Below are 18827 nucleotides of genomic sequence, written 5' to 3' on the forward strand. Positions count from 1 at the left end.
ATTTTCTAGTTGTTGGGGTTGTTGTTGTTGTTGTCGTTGTGCGTTGTTGTTTGAAGGCGGGAACCCAAAACTTATTATTTATTTGCTTTAATAAATTTTACTTAGTTAAAATTTAAATTTAAAATTTTTTTGTTTGTTTCGCTTGAGCTTTTTAAACTTTTTTTTTTTTTTTGTTTAATGGACTAAAAAAAATTTAAATTTAATTAAGTATAAGCATCGCGCTAATTAAAATTGCCAATTTAGAAAAAAAGGAAAAAAAAAAAAAAAGTTTTTCCTCTTTGGAAAAAAAATTAGGAAAATTAGGAAAAGTCGTGTCGTAACTTGCAATTACTATTATTATTTGTTGTTTACAGATTAATTAGATTTTGATATTTTCTCTCTCTCTCTCTCTTTTTCTTTCTCTCTCTCTCTCTCTCTTTTTCTTTCTCTCTCTCTCTTTCTTTCTCTCTTTCTCTCTTTCTCTTTCTTTCTCTCTTTCTCTCTCTCTCTTTCTCTCTCTCTCTTTCTCTCTCTCTCTTTCTCTCTGTCTCTAACTCTCTTCCTTTCTCCTCCCTCCTCCCTCTCCCCGTAGGTAAATCGTAAGCAACTTTTTTTAAGTGTGCCTTTACTTACTTTTATTGTGCAGAAAAATGGAAAGTATTTGGTTGGAAAGTGCTTTAGGAGCCATAAAAGTTTTGGCTTTCGTTTACGACATAATAACGTATCCCGTTTACTTGCTCGTCAATCGGCCGTGGGACAAAAAAAGCCTTTCGAATAAAGTAAGAGCGAAACCGATTTCAGTTGAAGAAAAATCAATCACATACAGGTAATTATAATAATAATAATAATAATAATAATAATCGAATTGGAATCCAAAAAATTGTTTTTCGCTTCCCACCCGACGGTGGTTTTTAATTTTTAGTGAAAGAATTAAATTGTAAAAGTAGGGCAAACGCGTACAAACAAACAAACACAAACAAACAGACAGACAGGTTTTTATCAAAAAAAAAAAAAAAAATTTCTTATTTTAATAAAATATAACGTTTTTTAAAAGTATTTTGCTGGCTCGTAGAAAACAAGTTTAAACAAATTAATTGTATATATGAATTTAAAAATAAACTACACACTTATTTATTTATTTATTTTTGTGACCTTAATTTTATTTTATTATTTTATTTTTTATTTTTTTTTCGAGCGAATTAATTATAATAATTATTTGAAATTTATTTTTTTTTTTTTTATGCATACGATCAATTTTTTTTTATGACTTTTTTAGGAATGTGAACGGCCCACAAAAAATGCATCAACTTCTCATAAGAGAAGGAGTTGATACGATGGAAAAAATGTTTCGATTCGTTTCCGTGCGTTATAATAAAAAAAATTGTTTAGGTACTAGGAAAATTTTAGCAGAAGAAGATGAGGTTCAACCCAACGGAAGAATATTTAAAAAGGTATTATTATTATTATTACTGAAATAATAACCTTGATATGGAAAAGATTGAGAAATTTTTTTTTATTAAATTTTTTTCTAGTACGTAATGGGAAATTACGTTTGGCAAAGTTTCCAAGAAGTAGATAAAATGTCAAAATTATTCGGAAGGGGCCTTTATTCCCTCGGACAATTACCCCGACAACCCGTCGTCGTGTTTGCCGAAACGAGAGCAGAATGGATGATAGCCGCTCATGGTTGTTTCAAGCAAAACATACCCGTCGTAACGATATATGCGACACTGGGAGAGGATGCCATAGCGCACGGGATAAACGAAACGGAAGTTTCCGTCGTCATAACGTCGCACGACCTCTTGCACAAATTCCATACGATTTTAGAGAAAACTCCAAAGGTTAAAACGATCATATTCATGGAAGATCAACTCGTGAAAACGGACACGACCGGTTTCGACAACATTGAAATTTTATCATTTTCCGAAGTCGTGAACAAAGGACGATTCGAAGAAAATGGTTCGTGTGTGGAGATTTTGTTTTTTAAGTAAATATTTCCTTGGAATTTTATTTTTTTTTTACCGACAATTTGTTTCCGCCGCAGAGGTAGAGGCACCGCTGCCGAAAGACACGGCCATAATTATGTACACGAGCGGTTCGACGGGAGCGCCCAAGGGAGTACTTTTATCACACGAAAACATGTTGAGCACGCTCAAGGCTTTTTCGGATGCGGTTGAAATTTTTCCAGACGATGTTTTCATGGGTTACTTGCCTTTGGCACACGTTTTCGAATTACTCGCCGAATCCGTGTGTTTGCTATGCGGCGTTCCCATAGGTTATTCCACGCCTTTGACGATGATAGACACTTCTAGTAAAATTAAACGTGGCACGAAAGGAGATGCTTCCGTTCTTCATCCGACGTGCTTGACTTCCGTACCGGTGAGTCCTGGTTGTTGTGTTTTGCGTGTTGTACCGGTCGAGAAATACCCGCGTGATTAAATTCCTTCCCTTTTTTTTTTTTTTTTTTTTTTTTTTTTTATTTTCAGTTAATTTTAGATCGAATTTTCAAAGGGATCAATGAGAAAGTTTGCAAAGGTGGAGTTTTCCGTAAAAAATTATTCAACTTTGCTTACAACTATAAGAAAAAATGGATGAACCGAGGATTCGACACTCCGTTGATTAACAGGATAATATTTGGTCAAACGAGACATTTGATGGGAGGAAAAGTTAGACTCATTTTATCGGGGGGAGCTCCATTGGCTCCGGACACTCACGAATTTATAAAAACATGTTTGTGCGTTCAAGTGTTGCAAGGTTACGGTCTTACAGAGTCTTGTTCTTCGGCGACGGTCATGGATGGTAAGAGTTGATTCTGTTATATTTCCTCGAAAGTTTTTTTTTTTTTGTTCTTCGCATTCAAAAAGTTTTTCCCCTGTAGTTCACGATAGAACAACCGGAAGAGTCGGAGCTCCAGCTATAGGCTGTGATATTAGGCTAGTTGATTGGGAGGAAGGGAATTATCGGGTCAAAGACAAACCTTATCCGCGAGGAGAAATATTAATAGGGGGCACGAACGTTTCCTCGGGTTATTACAAGCTTCCGGAAAAAACGAAGGAGGATTTCTTCGAGGAAAACGGAAGGCAATGGTTTAAAACGGGAGACATTGGCGAAGTTCACCCCGACGGAAGCTTTAAAATAATTGGTAAGAGAAAAAAATTTTTTTTAATTTAAAAAAAAAATTTGTCATTAAAAACAACAACAACAAGAACAAACAAATGAAAAAAAAAAAATTTAAATTTTTAGATAGGAAAAAAGATTTGGTTAAACTTCAAGCGGGCGAATATGTTTCATTGGGTAAAGTGGAAGCAGAATTGAAAACTTGCCCCCTGGTGGAAAATATTTGCATTTACGGTGATTCGAGTAAACATTTCACCGTGGCTTTGGTCGTACCGAATCCGTCACAATTGAGACAACTCGCTGGTAATCCGAACGCGACGTTCGAAGAATTATGTCAAGATGTGAAAATGGAAAAGGCCGTTTTAAACGAATTGGAAAAGCATGCGAAAAAATGTAAGAGTTTGGAAAATTGGGAAAGGAGGTGACTCGCACCTTCATGGTGCCCCCCCCCCCCATTCGGGGCAGTTTTTGTTGAGTTAGTAGTCGTTTGTAAAGGATTTTTTGCGAATTGATTTTCCAGGCAAATTGGAAAAGTTTGAAGTTCCTGCGGCTGTTAAATTATGTGCAGAAGTTTGGTCTCCGGACATGGGACTCGTGACGGCGGCATTTAAATTAAAGCGTAAAGACATACAAGAACGGTATCAACACGAAATCAATAGAATGTACGCGTCGTGATGGCAGTAGGAGGACTTGCTGGCAAGGCCTTGATGTGTGCTCTCCCGTTCCTACCACCACGTTCGTTCGTTCGTTCGTTCGCTCCTTTTCTACAGTATCGAAAACGTTTTGTATTTATTTACAGTCAATGTCCAGTTTTTTTTTTTTTTATTAAAATATTCTTTTCGCTTTTGTGCTTCAGAGTAGTTTAAAAAATGGTTAAAATTCTTCTTTTTTTTTTTTGTTGTTGTGATTGTGCCCATTTTTGAAGCATAGAATCAAAACAAGAGAAGAGAAAAGAAAAGAAAAGAAAAGAGAAAAATTTTTAAATTTTGTCGATGAGAGCATAAATGTAATTTAATAATTATTTTATTATCATTATCATTATTATTATTATTAATATTAATTGATTTGTAAATATTTATTTTTGAAGCGTGAAAGGAATGAATGAATGAGAGTGAATGAGTGAGTGAATGATTGAGTTTATATGTAAGTAAAAATTAAACAGTGATGATTATATGAAATAGATGATTAGGTGTGTAAATTTAAATAATAAATTAAAGGCTCAATTATTTATATATATATATAAATAAATAAATAATAAATTTATCAAAATATGTTTAAAAAAAAAAAATTGAAATGATGATGATGATGGGGAGTCGGGATAATTAATTAATTAAATAAATTATCTCTCGTTGGTGTTTTGTTAATTTAAAAAAATGTCAGAAATGTAATCATAACAAACATTTTATTGTTTTTTTTTTTTTTTTATATTCAAATGTAAAATATAACAAACCTGTACAAAAAAAAAAAGAAAATGAAAAGATAAATGTTATAAATTTAATTTTTTGTTTAATTTTTTTTCTACCGATTACAGTTTTGGTTTAGAAAGAGAGAGAGAGAGAGAGATCATCACGGTTACGGTAAGAATTGAAATAATAATAATAATAATATTTAAAAACGATTATAAAGGATTTATTTAAAAAAAAGGGCAAAAAATAATAATAATAATGAAGAGAGAAAAATTAATAATAATAATAATGTTAAACTTATGTAACGTAATTGTTTTTTTTTTTTTTTTTTTACGTATTAAAATAATAAAAAATTGATTAAAATAAATTGTAATTTAATTGTAATTAAATAATAAGAAAAATTATAATTTAAAAATTGATCAATTTGATATATAAGAAAAAACATGGAAATGAATTGAAATTAAATTTTTAATTTAAATTGAAATTGAAATAAATAAATAAATGGCCTCATAAATATTTTATACGTATTTTTTTTTTTTTAAATTTAAATTTAAAACACGATACTTTATTATTATTATTATTATTATTATAATTATATATATAAAATAAATGTTTTTATTTGTTTTTTTTTAATATATACACACGTATTTGTGCCATTTTTATCGGGAATAAATGATGGATTAAATCAAAGTAAAACTTTTTATAAAAAAATATATTATCAAAGTTTTCTTGTGACACTTTTTTTTTTTCGTTAACGAATTACGATAATACGTAATCACGTGAATAAACCGTTGAAAAAAATTATGAAAGTTAATGACACGTTTTTTAATTACGATTCATTCTTTTCTTTTAGTGAAGGGGAAATGATTATTTAAATGATAATAATAATAAAAATTTTTCAATTCATTAACAAAATGGTCGATTTATTATTATTATTATTATTATTTTTTTTACAGAGAATTAATTCCGTAAGAATTTAATGTGAAAATAATTAACAAGTATTAATAATAATGATAATGATAATAGTTGTAGTAAGAATAAAAACATTTTAAATTGCATATTGTTTCATAATTTTTTTTTCATTTTTTTTTTTTTTGCAGAATTCGTTATGGTGAGGTACATCTTATAATTTCGATTTGACCGTTTCGTCATTTTCCAAACAACATTTCATATTCATAAGAGCTTCGCATAAATTCTTTCTGAATTCGTTCAAATTTGTTTTGTCGCTGTTAAACCAAGCCGTCATTCCAAAATTGATGTTGTTATCTCTAGGATTGTAACAACAGGCGTAACCGTCTTTGACCAAAGGACCGTAAACCATAAAACCGTTACATTTAACCGGAACCTGTACGTATAAAAATTTTTTAATTATTATTATTATTATTTTCAGTTTGCGTGAAATTTTTGGCGACAGTTACGTTGCTTGTCGACAGTTGAAAATAAGTGCTTCGCTGATATGCGACATCGTTAAATAAATTCAAATTTTCCACGCCGTTTATTTTCGCCAAAATTTTCAATCCCAACAAATGGCGGTCGATTCCTTTACCCTCGACGACTTCTTTCGCGTATTTTTTATGAGATGAGAGTGCTTTCAACAGTGCTTCTTTTTTTTCATCTTTCGACGCGTTCGCTTCGGACATTTTTTGACAAAATTTCAAAACGTCTTCCGAACAGGTACGAATTGTATCCGTACGACCGTTAACGAACCTTCTCAGTGATCCCGATTCGTATTGTGCTCCCGGATGTTTGTGTAACCTTTTCCATATTTATTTCAGTTATTAAATTTTTCTAATAATAATAATTATATTTAACGGCCGGGAAAACTTACTCGTGAAAAGCGTATTGTATGGCGACTTGAATGAAACTGTCCGGGCTTACTTTTAACTTTTTAATTTCATTTTTACCAAATTTAAAAAAAGAAAAACTGTTGACGTTAAGAGTCGAGCTGATTCTTTAAAAATAGAAAAACAATAATTATCTTTGTGAAAACTTGAAAAATAATTTCATATTTAAAAAAAGTATTATTTACTTATTGACTGCAACTTTTGCTTTAGTTATTGCTTCTTTTATATTATCATTCAAACAAAATTCTAATTTTTGTGGCAAAGGATAATCTTCTACTTTTTCAAATTTATATTGACTGTTTGAAATTTTCCCCCTGTAAACAAAAAAACAATTATAAATTTGATGAATTATGGCAGCGACAGGGGTGTGATAAAATTTTTTTTTCATTATAGATACTCTTTGAGCAAAACATAATCAGTCAAGACACCGATTGGTCCACCTTCTGCAGGGCTGTGTTCATATGCGACTCCCACACCATCGGAACCACATCCAAAAATAAACTAAAACAATAATATATGGCAGACATGTTTGTTTAAATTCTCATGATGCAGAGCAGGTATGTATTAAATAATTTTGATATTTACTTGAATTGTTTTATCATACCACCTATTCCCAGCATTATATTTACTACCACAACCGTGTAGCAATAATTTACTACATTTTGTATCATATGAGGAATTGTTATTTGGCAGCGGTTTATCCAAACAAACGACAAAAAGTGCTTTCTCAATGTAATTTTCCAATATGTCTTTGTTAATGTCATCTGAAAAAGGTACATTTATGCATAAACTTACAATAATCATTTGCAAAAACTCATTTTCATTTTATTAAACATATATACTTCTTTTTAATTCTTTATAAGCTTCTGCCCAATTATCTCTGTTTTCTGTCGTGAGAACACCGACAGGATATTCCACATCTTCCGAACAGTTATTTTCAACAATGTCAAGTAACATTGTGTAAAATGTGTTTATTGATAGAGGATTCCTAGTGTCATTTTTAAATGCATTGATGCTAAAAAACTTTATAAAATATTCAGCTATAAAAGTTATGCTTTGAACATTTACAATTAGTAAGTAATTTTTCATTAAAATAAGAATATAAAAAAAAAAGTATTTCGATAATAATAATATTAATATTTAAAAATTGATTATTTGTGTGCGACTTACTTGATTATTATAAATAACTAGTATGTTAGTACTCGGATTTTTCGGATCTTGAAATAAAAGTTTATCTTTTGGTAAATCTGGAATTCGACAAGTTCCAAAAATTTTATAATATTGATTCATGCATAAAGGAAATGATCCCAACATGTCCTGTGGCAGTTTCTTTCTTTTAAAATTAAGACATAATATTAAAATTAAATAATGTTTTAGGAAAAAAAAAAAAGCAAGTCATTTTGTAACATTACTAATTTTTTAAATACTTCTCTAATAATATGTTAAAAAGTAATGCTGAATGTATGATCGTAGCTGCATAACAAATTCTTTCATGTTCACTTTGGAAATTTTTAGCTGGCCAAACCAAACCTGGACTCGAATATACTACAACTGGATCTCTGTATTCTAAATATGCAGTATCTAACCACCAATCTGATAACTACAAAATAATGTGCATATTTTCCAATTGTAGACTTCAATTTAATTTAGAATCGAAATCGAAAAGTTTATAAATAAATTGGGAATGATAATTTTGTGTAAGTATGTACATATATATATTTATAAACGTATATACCCAGTTTTCAATATTTTTAGCTCTGAATTCCAACAGAGATTGTAGTACCGTACCAATATTATTAGGTTCGGAAAAATTGTCCACAATTTTTTTTGTATTCGTTAATTCTTCTTCATTGACAAAAGGTTTAACCGACCTTTAAATATATAAATATATAATTTCATTTTATTACTACAAAGTAAAAAAGTCAAAATTTTTTATTTAAGAGATATTAAATAATATCAATTTACTCGATATATTTTTGTAGAGTTTCTTTAAGGGGTTGTACGGGAAATCGCATTATTTCTGTTTTTGTTGGTGGTGTTTCCGTTTTTGATTGACTAAGTACACTTGATGCTGAGCTCATATGTAAAATAATATTTCCATTTAATCTTCGAAAATATGAAGCCAAAAGAAACAAGTCTTTTTTGCTGTTTGAATTTATTATGGAAGTCATTTTGAACATAATTATTAAAAAAATATATAAGAGTTCTTAAAGTTGGATTAAAATTTTTTTTTTTTATTAAAAAACAAATGAACAACTTTCATAACTCTTATAAACAAACCACTGTCAGTTTGATTACATAACTAAATTATTAAAAGTCATAGAGTAATATTTTTTTTTTTTTTGTAGAGTGCGTGTGTGTTGTAAGAAACGCGGGTGAAATTAATTTACAGTGAAATTATAAAGTAACAACAAATTATAAAGTACAAAATAATATTATTGTGTTATGTGTTATTGTTAAAGTGATTGTGTTATTTTTTATTTTGTTTAAAAAAAAAAAGAAGAAGTATTTATCAAAGTGAAATTTTTTTTAGGAATTCCTTTGAAATTTAGGTAAGAAATTTTAACCGTTACATTACTCCATTTTACTCATGGGTTTTATTCGATGCATTATGGCTGACTATTTTTTTCCCAAAAATTTTAAAGAAAACTAACGTTTAAAGGTTTTAATATTTTGCATTTTAATTATAAACATGTGTAAAAACTCAATCAACTTTACGACATTACTCGTTTTCGTGAAAATATTTTTATAATAAATGAGGCCCCTTGAAAAAAATTATGACGTTTATTGACTCTAAGGAGTGGGGGGGAGAGAGAAGGAAAAAAACGCCAAAAAATTTGCAGTTTCACTTAAATATTTTAATTTTTTTTTTATTAAGCAATATGTTTATACAATCAAGTCTTTTTTAAAATGCCTTTTTTTTTTTTACATTATACAATAATTAATATTGTAAAAAACACTGGCATGACATATTTAAATTGTTAATAATTAATTAATTAATGATTAAGCAAGATTTCTGCCCAATATTTCTGAACCCGGTGAATCTGATACGGTGACTTCTCGAAACGATGTTTCCCTTTCTGAACTTTTCGATGGTGGTTTGTAGTGCCTTTCGCAAAATTCAGCTATCCTTTCGCAAGCTTCTCTTATCATATCTTCCGGTGGCGAAATGATTATTCTAACAAAGTTTGGATAATCGAAACACTGTAAAAAAGATATATGTTAAGGCTGTTAGAACCCCCAAAAAAATTACTAGTTTAGCATTGTGTGATAATTTGAATCACCTTTCCAGGAAGGCAAAAAACAGATTCTTCCGTAACCATTAATTCAACAAATTCTAAATCATTTTGTATATCTGGAAAGAAAGCCATATCGATACCGATCTGAAACAAAAGAGAAAAAAATTTACCATCGTAAATGTAAAAACCTTAATAATCATTTTACAATTTTAATTACCATTATGTACATGGCTCCTTGTGGCATTATAGGTTTGAGACCAGGTATTTCAGATAATTTCTTATAAGCAATCGTCGCATTTTTCTAAAAAAAAAAACAAAATAAGGTACAATTTGTTATCATTTTTAAATAGTAAAATTGATAATAATGATGAGAAGTGTGCATCTCAAGTCTTTTATATTACTTGTAAGGTTTTTATCGTATTGTTAAAAAAATCAGGTGGAGTGTATTTTAATATTTCGGTTATTGCTCCTTGAACGATCGTATTGCATCCTAAAGTTCTTTGACTTAATTTCGTTAATCCGGGTTTTATTTCTTTTTCGAAAACTCCATTTCTATCGTGGATCACGATCCATCCAACACGCCAACCGGGTATGAGAAATCTAAAACAAATTTTTTTTCCAATTTATCGTTTAACAAGGAAAGTTTTCTTAGGGGGGGGGAGGGGGAAATTAAAACGAGATATCCTGGGAAAACCAGGATATATTATTATTATCATCGTTTATATTATATACCTTTTGGTTAATCCGCTGCAAGAAAGAATAGGTACGTCCGTTGATAATGAAGCTAATGGGAAAAATTCTTCACCGGAAAAAACCTAAAAAAAATTACAGGTTGTTAGTTTTTGTTTGTCGGTAGGTTTATTTTAAAAAAAAAAATTGAATGGATGGATGTCGCATACTAAATGTTCGTATATTTCATCGGCTATTATTGGTAAACAATGACGTGAAGCAACTTTTAATATTTCTCTTAAATGTCTTTTGCTGAAAACTGATCCACAAGGATTGCTAGGATTATTTATGATTATTGCACGTGTTTTATTGTCAATTTGACTTTCGAGATGTCTTAAATCCACTTCCCATTGATAATCAGGCTAAAAAAAAAAAATATTTTGTACCTTATTTTCCTTTTTTTTGAATATGAAAGGGCATAAAAACTAATAAAAATTTTGGAAAAAAATTACCCTTAAATTATAAGGTTTGACTTTTATACCTAATCCTTCGGCTAATGTTCGGTATAAAGAAAAACCTGGTCTTGGAATAAGAATGTTCTCTCCCGGATTAGCTATTACGGATATACATAAATCTAATGCCGTAGAACATCCGCTACATAAAATAACATCTTTCCAATCGACGGTTACTTTATCAGAAGAGGAATAATCAGCAACAGCCTGTCGTGCTGCTGTAGTTCCAGTACTTGGAGGGTATCCATTACATTTTCCCCAATCGACAGTTTTTTTAACCGAATCAATAATTTTTTTCGGTGGCGTTAAATTTCCAAATATTGTCGGATTTCCTGTAAACGAGTTTTAAATGCGTTTAAATTAAATAAACTTGATTTTCAAAGCTCGGTAAAAAAAAAAAAAAAAAAAAAAAATATTTTTTTTTTTATTCTGCAATTAAACAACAACAACAAAATTTTCACAAAAACCTGTTCGAATAATAATAATAATAATTTTTTTTTTTTTTTTGCATAAAAATTTATTATTTTTGTAATCGATTGCAGTATTATAAAATATCAAACGTGTGCAAATATTTTTTTTTTTTTTTCAATAAATAAAATAAATTTTCATAACAACAAAAAAAAATTTTTTTGTTGATAAAACGTCGCAATATCGATAACGATTATCGAAAGGTCATTCGATATAGTAATTCGATTCGATTTTTTTTCGGGGGGGAATAAATTTTTTTTTTCCCTTAAAAAAAAAAAAAATTTTTTTTTTTTTTTTTTTTTAAATTCCGGGAATTAATTTTTTTTTGAAAAGGTCTTTTTTTAACCTTGAATAACTTTTTAAAAATTTTCCAAAATTTTTGGGTCGCCCTTTGAAAAAAAAAAAAAAAAAAAAAAAAAAATCTTAACAAGGAATTTCATGAGTATCTTTTATTTTAATTTATAAAAAAAAAAAAACAAGTTTGATAGGGAATATTGACGTAATATATAAAGAAGATGATATGCACCTAATATCAAGTTTTCAAAGTTGTTTTTCCAGTCTTCCATTACTGTTTTTTAAAAGTTTTTCGAATTTTAAAAAAAATTGTCTCAATAAAATTTTTATCTGGTGTATATATGATTAAAAATGGTACTTTCCTCCTCCCCTCCCCCCCCCAAGTATTACATAAGGTTGCCTTTCGTTAAAAACTTTATTTTCCATAACTTGATTAATTATTCATTAATTCCCCCCTCCCCTCCCCCCATAATAATAACAGAGCTTATAATAATTTTCTATATAATCAATATTAAAAAAATTTTTTTTGTATTTTAAGTAAAACTGCAAATTTTATATTTGGGAAAAATAATAATAATAATAATAATAACAACAACATCCAAGTTTTTTTAGTATAATTCTCATATTATATATATAAAATTTTATTTACCAAGAAAGCTTTTAAATGTTTACAACAAGATATAAAAAAAAAAAAAAAAAATTGTAAGTCGTATTACTACTACTACTACCCATTCTACCCATTCTGGAAAGTTTTTTTAATAAATAAATAAATAAAAAAACCTGATGTTGTATCCGATGACATGTTTTAACTTGTTATTCAAGTTTAAATAAAAAAAAGAGATGCCATATTGACTTTTTTAAAAACAATTACCAAAGAAGAACTAATAAAAAACAGGAAATATAATAAATAAATATATTATTATTATTATTATTATTATTATTATTATTATTATTATTATTATTATTTGGAATCAAATTTTTGTCGTTCTTATAATTTAATTTAATTTAATTTTTTTTTTTTTTTTTTTTTTTTTTACCTTTTTGAGACTACTATTGTATACTTTAAATATAATTTAATAATAGTTGCTGTGTTGCAAAATTTACATTACGTTTTTTTTTAAATAGTTAATAATAATAATAATAATAATAATGATAAACAAAATAAAAAATAAAAAATTCGTATTTTGCAAAGGTTTGACGTCATTCAAAACGAAACAACTCGATATTATGATATTTACGCGGATTTAATTAATTATTTAAATTGCTCGTTAAAAATAATAATAATAATAATAATAATAATATTAATATTAATAATAATAATAATAATAATAATAAATAACTGATTTCTCCGCCCTTGAATTCGTCGACAATTATAATAAATTTATTTTATTTTCATTAAACTTGGTTCAATGGTTGATGTTGTTGTTGTTGTTGTTGATGATGACGTAGATGATTACAATAAGACCCGCGTCAATTTTTAACCAATGAGATGAGAGGAAAAAAAGTAAAAATTCGCGCATGCGCATTACGACGCAAAAATTAATTTTAAACGTTATTTGCAAAATCAAAATGAAAAGTTTTTCTTTTTTTTTTTTAATTTTTTTTTTAAGTGATTGTAAAAAATAAATTATTGTTATATTTTATACAAAACCTGTAGAAATGATTTCGCTTAATCACGTGACGTAATAATAATGATTATATATAAAAAAAAAAAAATTATATTTTTTACTAAAAAAAAAATGTCAGAAAAAATATCACACAGTACGGAATTAAAAAAAAAAAAGAAGCAGAAGAAAAAAAAATTTTGAACGTGTCACGAGCGAAAGGTAAAAAATTTAAAAAATTTCGTAAAAATACGTTAAATTTAAATCGTTAATTATTAACGTTATTACTTTTTTTAAAAAAAAAAAAAAAAAAATGTATTTTTGTAACTGACCTGTCCAAATAATTAATTATCTTACCTATCGAAAGGGAAATCATTTGTTTATTTGGATTTGGTTCGAGTTGTAAACTTTCAACAATGGCTCTTATGGGATTATGCGTATTTTTAGCAAAATTTGACGCACGCACATCCCATATTTTCTGATCGCACATATCAACCGTCATCCGGGAAAAAAAAATAAAAAATCAAACAATCGAATTTTTTAAAACAAACAAAAACAAAACACAAAAACACAAAAAAATCAAAAAAACTCTTAACGATACCGAGTACCAAACAATCCGAAGATCAAGTTAAAAATATATATATAAAAAATAACGACAATATTTAAATTAAATAGGTTTACATTTGAAATGTGATTTGATTGGACGACCGTTGTTGCCGCTCCCATAAAATGTTGTCTTCTTTAAAAAAAAAAAAAAAAAACTGCTTTAGAGGACATTTTAATAATAAAAACTGGAAAATATATATATATATACATACTCGATTGGATAAATTAACATGGATACAAAATATTTTAAATTATCATCAAGAACCGCCATATTGACACGACACATTATTTTATTTTCTGTGTTTTCCACGGTTATTTTTTTTTTTTTTTGAAATTTCTTTAATAACGTTATAAATTTATTAATTAATAATTTATTAATTAAAAGTGATTGATTGATAATAATTAAACAATAAATTTTTTAATAAATATATATGGATATATATTTAATCTTTTCATTTTTTTTGTGTACAATTACATTTACATAGATTATCATCATCATCATCGCTTAATTAAACGTAATAAATAATTAAGAAAATTATTAAGTATATTAAAAGCAATTTATTTATTTATTTTATTTTATTAAAATATATAAGAAATTTAATAACATTAAAATGTGTAAAATTTACATTGATTACTACGAAAAAAGTAATAATAATAATAATAATAAAATAAATGCAAAAGTTTTACATAATTTTTATCTATTATTTTTTTATTAATTAATTAATTAATATATTTAATAAATGATTTATGTTTAATACATAAATATATACATATCTTGTTTAAAAAAAAACAAAATGGAGGATTTTTATATTTTTTCTATTGGTAAAAATTAAATTAATTAATTCAAATTGTTACGTTTATTATTATTATTATTATAATATTAAAATAATAATTATTATTATTATTTAGCTGCTTAAAAAACAATTAAAAATTTATTTATTTATTTTCTTATTCACATTTTAATGAATTATTATTATTATTATTTTAATAATATTTTCTTTCAATTTTCACAGCCCCTTTTCTATTAAATCATTTCACATTACTTTTAAAATTATCATTATCTCGTTCGTTAATAAAATAAAACCTTTTTCTAAATTTTTTTTTATTACATATCCCAATTCTTTAAAAAACAAAAATATAAGAAAATATTAAAAATATTGACAGAGATACAAAGCAAATTATATATATATAAAGAGAATTCTTTGGTTTTTTTTTTTTACTATATAAATAATTATGATTATTATTATTATTATTATTATTTTATGAAGATATGTATGTGTCGTCACATACATACGGTAAAATACTTGCGATGCAACGTTAAAGTACGATTTAAAATGAAATTCTTATCAAAATTGATAAGGAATGTTAAAAACCTACATTTACATCAATTTTAGGTACACTCAATCATACCTATTTTTTAACACACAAAAAAAAAAAAAAAATTCTTTCGGTAAATAAATATTCCGGGTAAAAAGTACCAAAAAAAAAAAATAATTTAAAAAAATAAACTGAAAATTTTTCATTTCCGTTATCGCAATACCGGAAATAGACTTATCGATAAAATAATAAACCGGAAATAAATAAAATATATCGATTTGACGTAATTATATAGTTTTGTAGCCTTAAAAAATGAATATTTTCATGTTTTTTCGCAAATGACGACTAATTTCTGGTTTCTTTTCTTTTTTTTTTTTTTTTTTTTCAGGTTTTGATGGGGAGATTTTTTGGTTCGGTAACGACCATGGATGTCATCCCGAATTGAGCAATTTAGTAACTTTTAAAATGGAGAGATCGTTTTGATCCAGAGAGTCAGAGAAAGGCTTCAGTTTCGCGCACTTCTTCCTCCTCTGAACTGGCTGAATCCTATCTTAGAGCTCGGTAAGTTTGACCTTTTAATAATCCGTTGTAGTGAGATGCAGAGGGTAACTGAAAAAAAAAAAAAAAATTAATTAATACTCGTGTTATTAGCTCTCGGTTTACAAAAACTCGACCCCCCTAATTAATTACCCTAGCTCCAATTCTAGACAGGTATCTGTTTCTTATGTAAAAATCCGATTGAGGTGATAAAAGATCTTGCGGTGTTACATCTGCCATAGAACCGGATGCTAATAATTTTTCCCTTTCTAAAATTTCTGATCCCCTACAAAAAAACAAACTTAAATAATTAATATCAAATCTATAGAAAATTAGGACAATTTTTTTTTTTTTTATAATACTAACAATTTATTACTCTCGTAAAGATCTCTTTCTTTGACCGACATATTTAAAATTCCATTTCTTAGAGAATCAAAAATCCATATAACGACAATTGCTATTAACGAAACTAAAAAACCAAAAAAAAAAAAAAAATTAATTTTCCAACGTGAAAAAAATTATTAATGGGGAAGGGGGAAGGGGAGAAGAGGGGAAATTACCACAAAGACAAGCCAAAAAGAAAACTTCAAGCATTAGGTATCCTCCAGAATCGACAATTAATCCCGCTACCATAGTTATCAAAGCCAATCCTAAATTTTGAATAGATTGAGTGCTAAAAAAAAAAAAAATTTTCTTTTTTGCATAGATGATTTTCATAAAAAATTGAATATTTTCCAAACATAACTCACATTCCGTAAGCTGTACCCAATTGGTATTCGGGAATGACAAGTGCAACCATGGGCCACAAAGCACTTGCCAACATGGAGTAGGATAATCCTAAAATTATCATTCCAACGTAGGGATTAACAAAAGTAAAAGCTAATAATCCGTGACTGCCTATGGCTCCTAAAATGGCTAAAAATACCCAAAAAACATTTTTCCCCGTTTTATCAACAATGAAACCCATTAGGGGTGATAAAAAAGCTGATATTATGTAAACAATACTGTTAACTTGATTTGCTTCGTTAGGTTGAAAATCGAATTTCCTTTCGAAAAATACCCTGAAAAAAAAAATTAGGCAATAAATATCGGCCATGTTTTTTTTTTTAAAAGGGAAATCAATATTTTTACATACTTTCCCAAAGCGATAAAAGGTAATACGGCGCTATAATAAGAAATACAAACAACTGATATCATCCAAAATGATCCGGGAAAATCTTTCACATCAGTTATTTTAATCAATTCAGTTTCCTGCGTGCTTTTGGGTTTTGAAAATTTTTCATTTCTTTTATCCATCCAAGCTAATATAATGGCGCAGATTAATGACAAGACACAAGTTAATCCAGCTTTGTGAATGAAATTAAATTAATTTTAATATTACATAACATGCATAATGTAGTGTCATTAGAAATAAATCGAGAGAGAGAAAGCAAATAATTTACCTATAAGTAATGTCATTCCAATGCACATATATCCCTGATAATACTTGTTAACCCAATTGTAAAAAGGTTCCATGACTTGAAAATTTACAGTAGAACCAACTCTTGCAAAACTCAATTGTAGTCCGAATACCATATTTAATTCTTTTCCTTTAAACCACATATAAGCATAATTATTTTGTGCTACAGCCAAAGATTCGCTTCCTATTCTATAAAAAAAAATGATGTGACTTAACCCACTTAAAAATTTCAACTTTAAATAATAGGACTTAAATATATATTTACCCGAAAATAAATCTTCCCAATATCATAACCCAAAAAATATTTACTAAACCACCGAGAGCGAATATAAATTGTCCTAAAACTAAAACGGCAGAATAAATGATTGTACCCCATCTTAACCCGAATACTCTGAAACAAAAAAAATGACATGTGAAACATTATGAGGTTAAATAAATATTATCCAAAAATTAATACAAAGAAGTGTATAATGATTAAAAAAGTGTGACAGGGGTTAAAGGTCATCATCATCGTAATATGTAGGTTTTCATACAAAAAAATTACCTATCTAATAAAAAACCACCGACAAAGCATAAGATAACAGTAGGCCAGGAATACCATGAGTATAATAAAACAAATTCCGATGTGGTAAGATCCATGTCACTTTTAAAATTATCTTGTAATGCTCCTGGTATGTCATAACAAAAACAATATCCTAAAAACAATAATAAATAAGGAAAAGGATTTGTCATTTAATAATATCGATTAATAAAGAACAATGTCTAATTAGATAAAATGATTGAAAAAATGGGCGTTACATTTATATATATATATATATATTCTTTCATAAATAAAGAAAAAGTTTCATAAGAAGATGGTTTCATGAAGAAAAAAACATAAAAGGGCATTTATAAAGTTGAAGGCCATAATTAGAAATTAAAAGGTTGGATAAATGTCATTAAAAAAAAAAAACATCTCTCACCAAAACCTATAAAACACATCAAAAATAGAGCAAGAAAACGATACATTGTTGATCTTGGATCACAACATTTTGCAGATTCTTCTTCATCTTCTTCATTTTCATTTGGTCGTATTAAAACATCACAGTCACTTACACTTGCGGAATTACTCATTACTTATAAAATAATAATAATATATATATATGTATATATAAAATAAAAAAAAAAAAAAACCTAAATATCAACTATCAGCTGTACATGAATAAATTTAACTTTAGCAGTATACTGATTTGATATGTCGATGATTTTGCATACCTATAAAATTTATTATTATTATTATTATTACTATTATTATTATTCACAACAATTGAACTTTTTAAATAATATTTTATACGTTTATAATTTTTTAAATTATAATTATAATTTGTTTATAAATTTTTAGAAAACTTTCACGTTTAAATTTTTTTATTTTGTTTAGTTGTCTCAATATAATTATTTTTATAATAAATTTTTAAACGGTATATATTAATATTATAAACTATCATAATTAATTTTGGCGCCATTTTTTTTTTTTTTTTGAAAAATGAAAAGAAATTTAAAGACGATTAAAACGTTAATATTAATATTCTAATGCGTAATTAAGGCATAAATTAAAAATTTGAATTCGTAAAATTAATTTTATTTAGAAATTTATAAGCAAATATTAAAAATGTTTAACTTTTATTTAAAAAAAAAAAAAAAAGTGGCTGCAGAATAAAAAAGTAAAACTGAAACATTCTATGGCAGTTATGTAAACGTTATCGAAGTAGTTAAAGTAACAGTAATTTAATGGTGATA

The 18827-nt window shown here is 27.2% G+C and overlaps 4 protein-coding genes across 4 annotated transcripts; 1 reads left to right on the plus strand and 3 right to left on the minus strand.

Moving 5' to 3' along the window:
* Positions 1–629: 629 nt before the first annotated feature.
* Positions 630–3771, plus strand: Phum_PHUM509490 (Long-chain-fatty-acid--CoA ligase, putative; the record flags this gene model as incomplete). The annotated part of the gene is made up of 8 exons (XM_002431007.1): positions 630–805; positions 1256–1430; positions 1512–1938; positions 2024–2358; positions 2466–2778; positions 2858–3121; positions 3223–3489; positions 3617–3771. 8 exons carry the CDS (start codon positions 630–632, stop codon positions 3769–3771), a joined length of 2112 nt encoding a protein of 703 aa, XP_002431052.1.
* A 1854-nt stretch (positions 3772–5625) lies between these two features.
* Positions 5626–8517, minus strand: Phum_PHUM509500 (carnitine palmitoyltransferase I, putative; the record flags this gene model as incomplete). The annotated part of the gene is made up of 11 exons (XM_002431008.1): positions 5626–5847; positions 5921–6257; positions 6331–6453; positions 6532–6660; positions 6744–6847; positions 6932–7110; positions 7189–7369; positions 7517–7679; positions 7774–7946; positions 8082–8217; positions 8312–8517. 11 exons carry the CDS (start codon positions 8515–8517, stop codon positions 5626–5628), a joined length of 1953 nt encoding a protein of 650 aa, XP_002431053.1.
* Positions 8518–9349: 832 nt separating this feature from the next.
* Positions 9350–13634, minus strand: Phum_PHUM509510 (tyrosine aminotransferase, putative; the record flags this gene model as incomplete). Its single annotated transcript, XM_002431009.1, has 8 exons — positions 9350–9550; positions 9631–9729; positions 9803–9886; positions 9987–10185; positions 10318–10400; positions 10485–10676; positions 10767–11098; positions 13490–13634. 8 exons carry the CDS (start codon positions 13632–13634, stop codon positions 9350–9352), a joined length of 1335 nt encoding a protein of 444 aa, XP_002431054.1.
* Positions 13635–15733: 2099 nt separating this feature from the next.
* Positions 15734–18164, minus strand: Phum_PHUM509520 (transport protein, putative; the record flags this gene model as incomplete). Its single annotated transcript, XM_002431010.1, has 9 exons — positions 15734–15878; positions 15959–16061; positions 16153–16265; positions 16342–16653; positions 16728–16938; positions 17035–17240; positions 17317–17442; positions 17596–17746; positions 18014–18164. The coding sequence occupies 9 exons, from the start codon at positions 18162–18164 to the stop codon at positions 15734–15736; spliced, it is 1518 nt and encodes a 505-aa protein (XP_002431055.1).
* Between the last annotated feature and the right edge of the window lie 663 nt (positions 18165–18827).

The sequence above is a fragment of the Pediculus humanus genome, genomic scaffold (assembly GCF_000006295.1).
Source record: "Pediculus humanus corporis 1103172108279 genomic scaffold, whole genome shotgun sequence".
Classification (NCBI taxonomy): Eukaryota; Metazoa; Arthropoda; class Insecta; order Psocodea; family Pediculidae; genus Pediculus; species Pediculus humanus.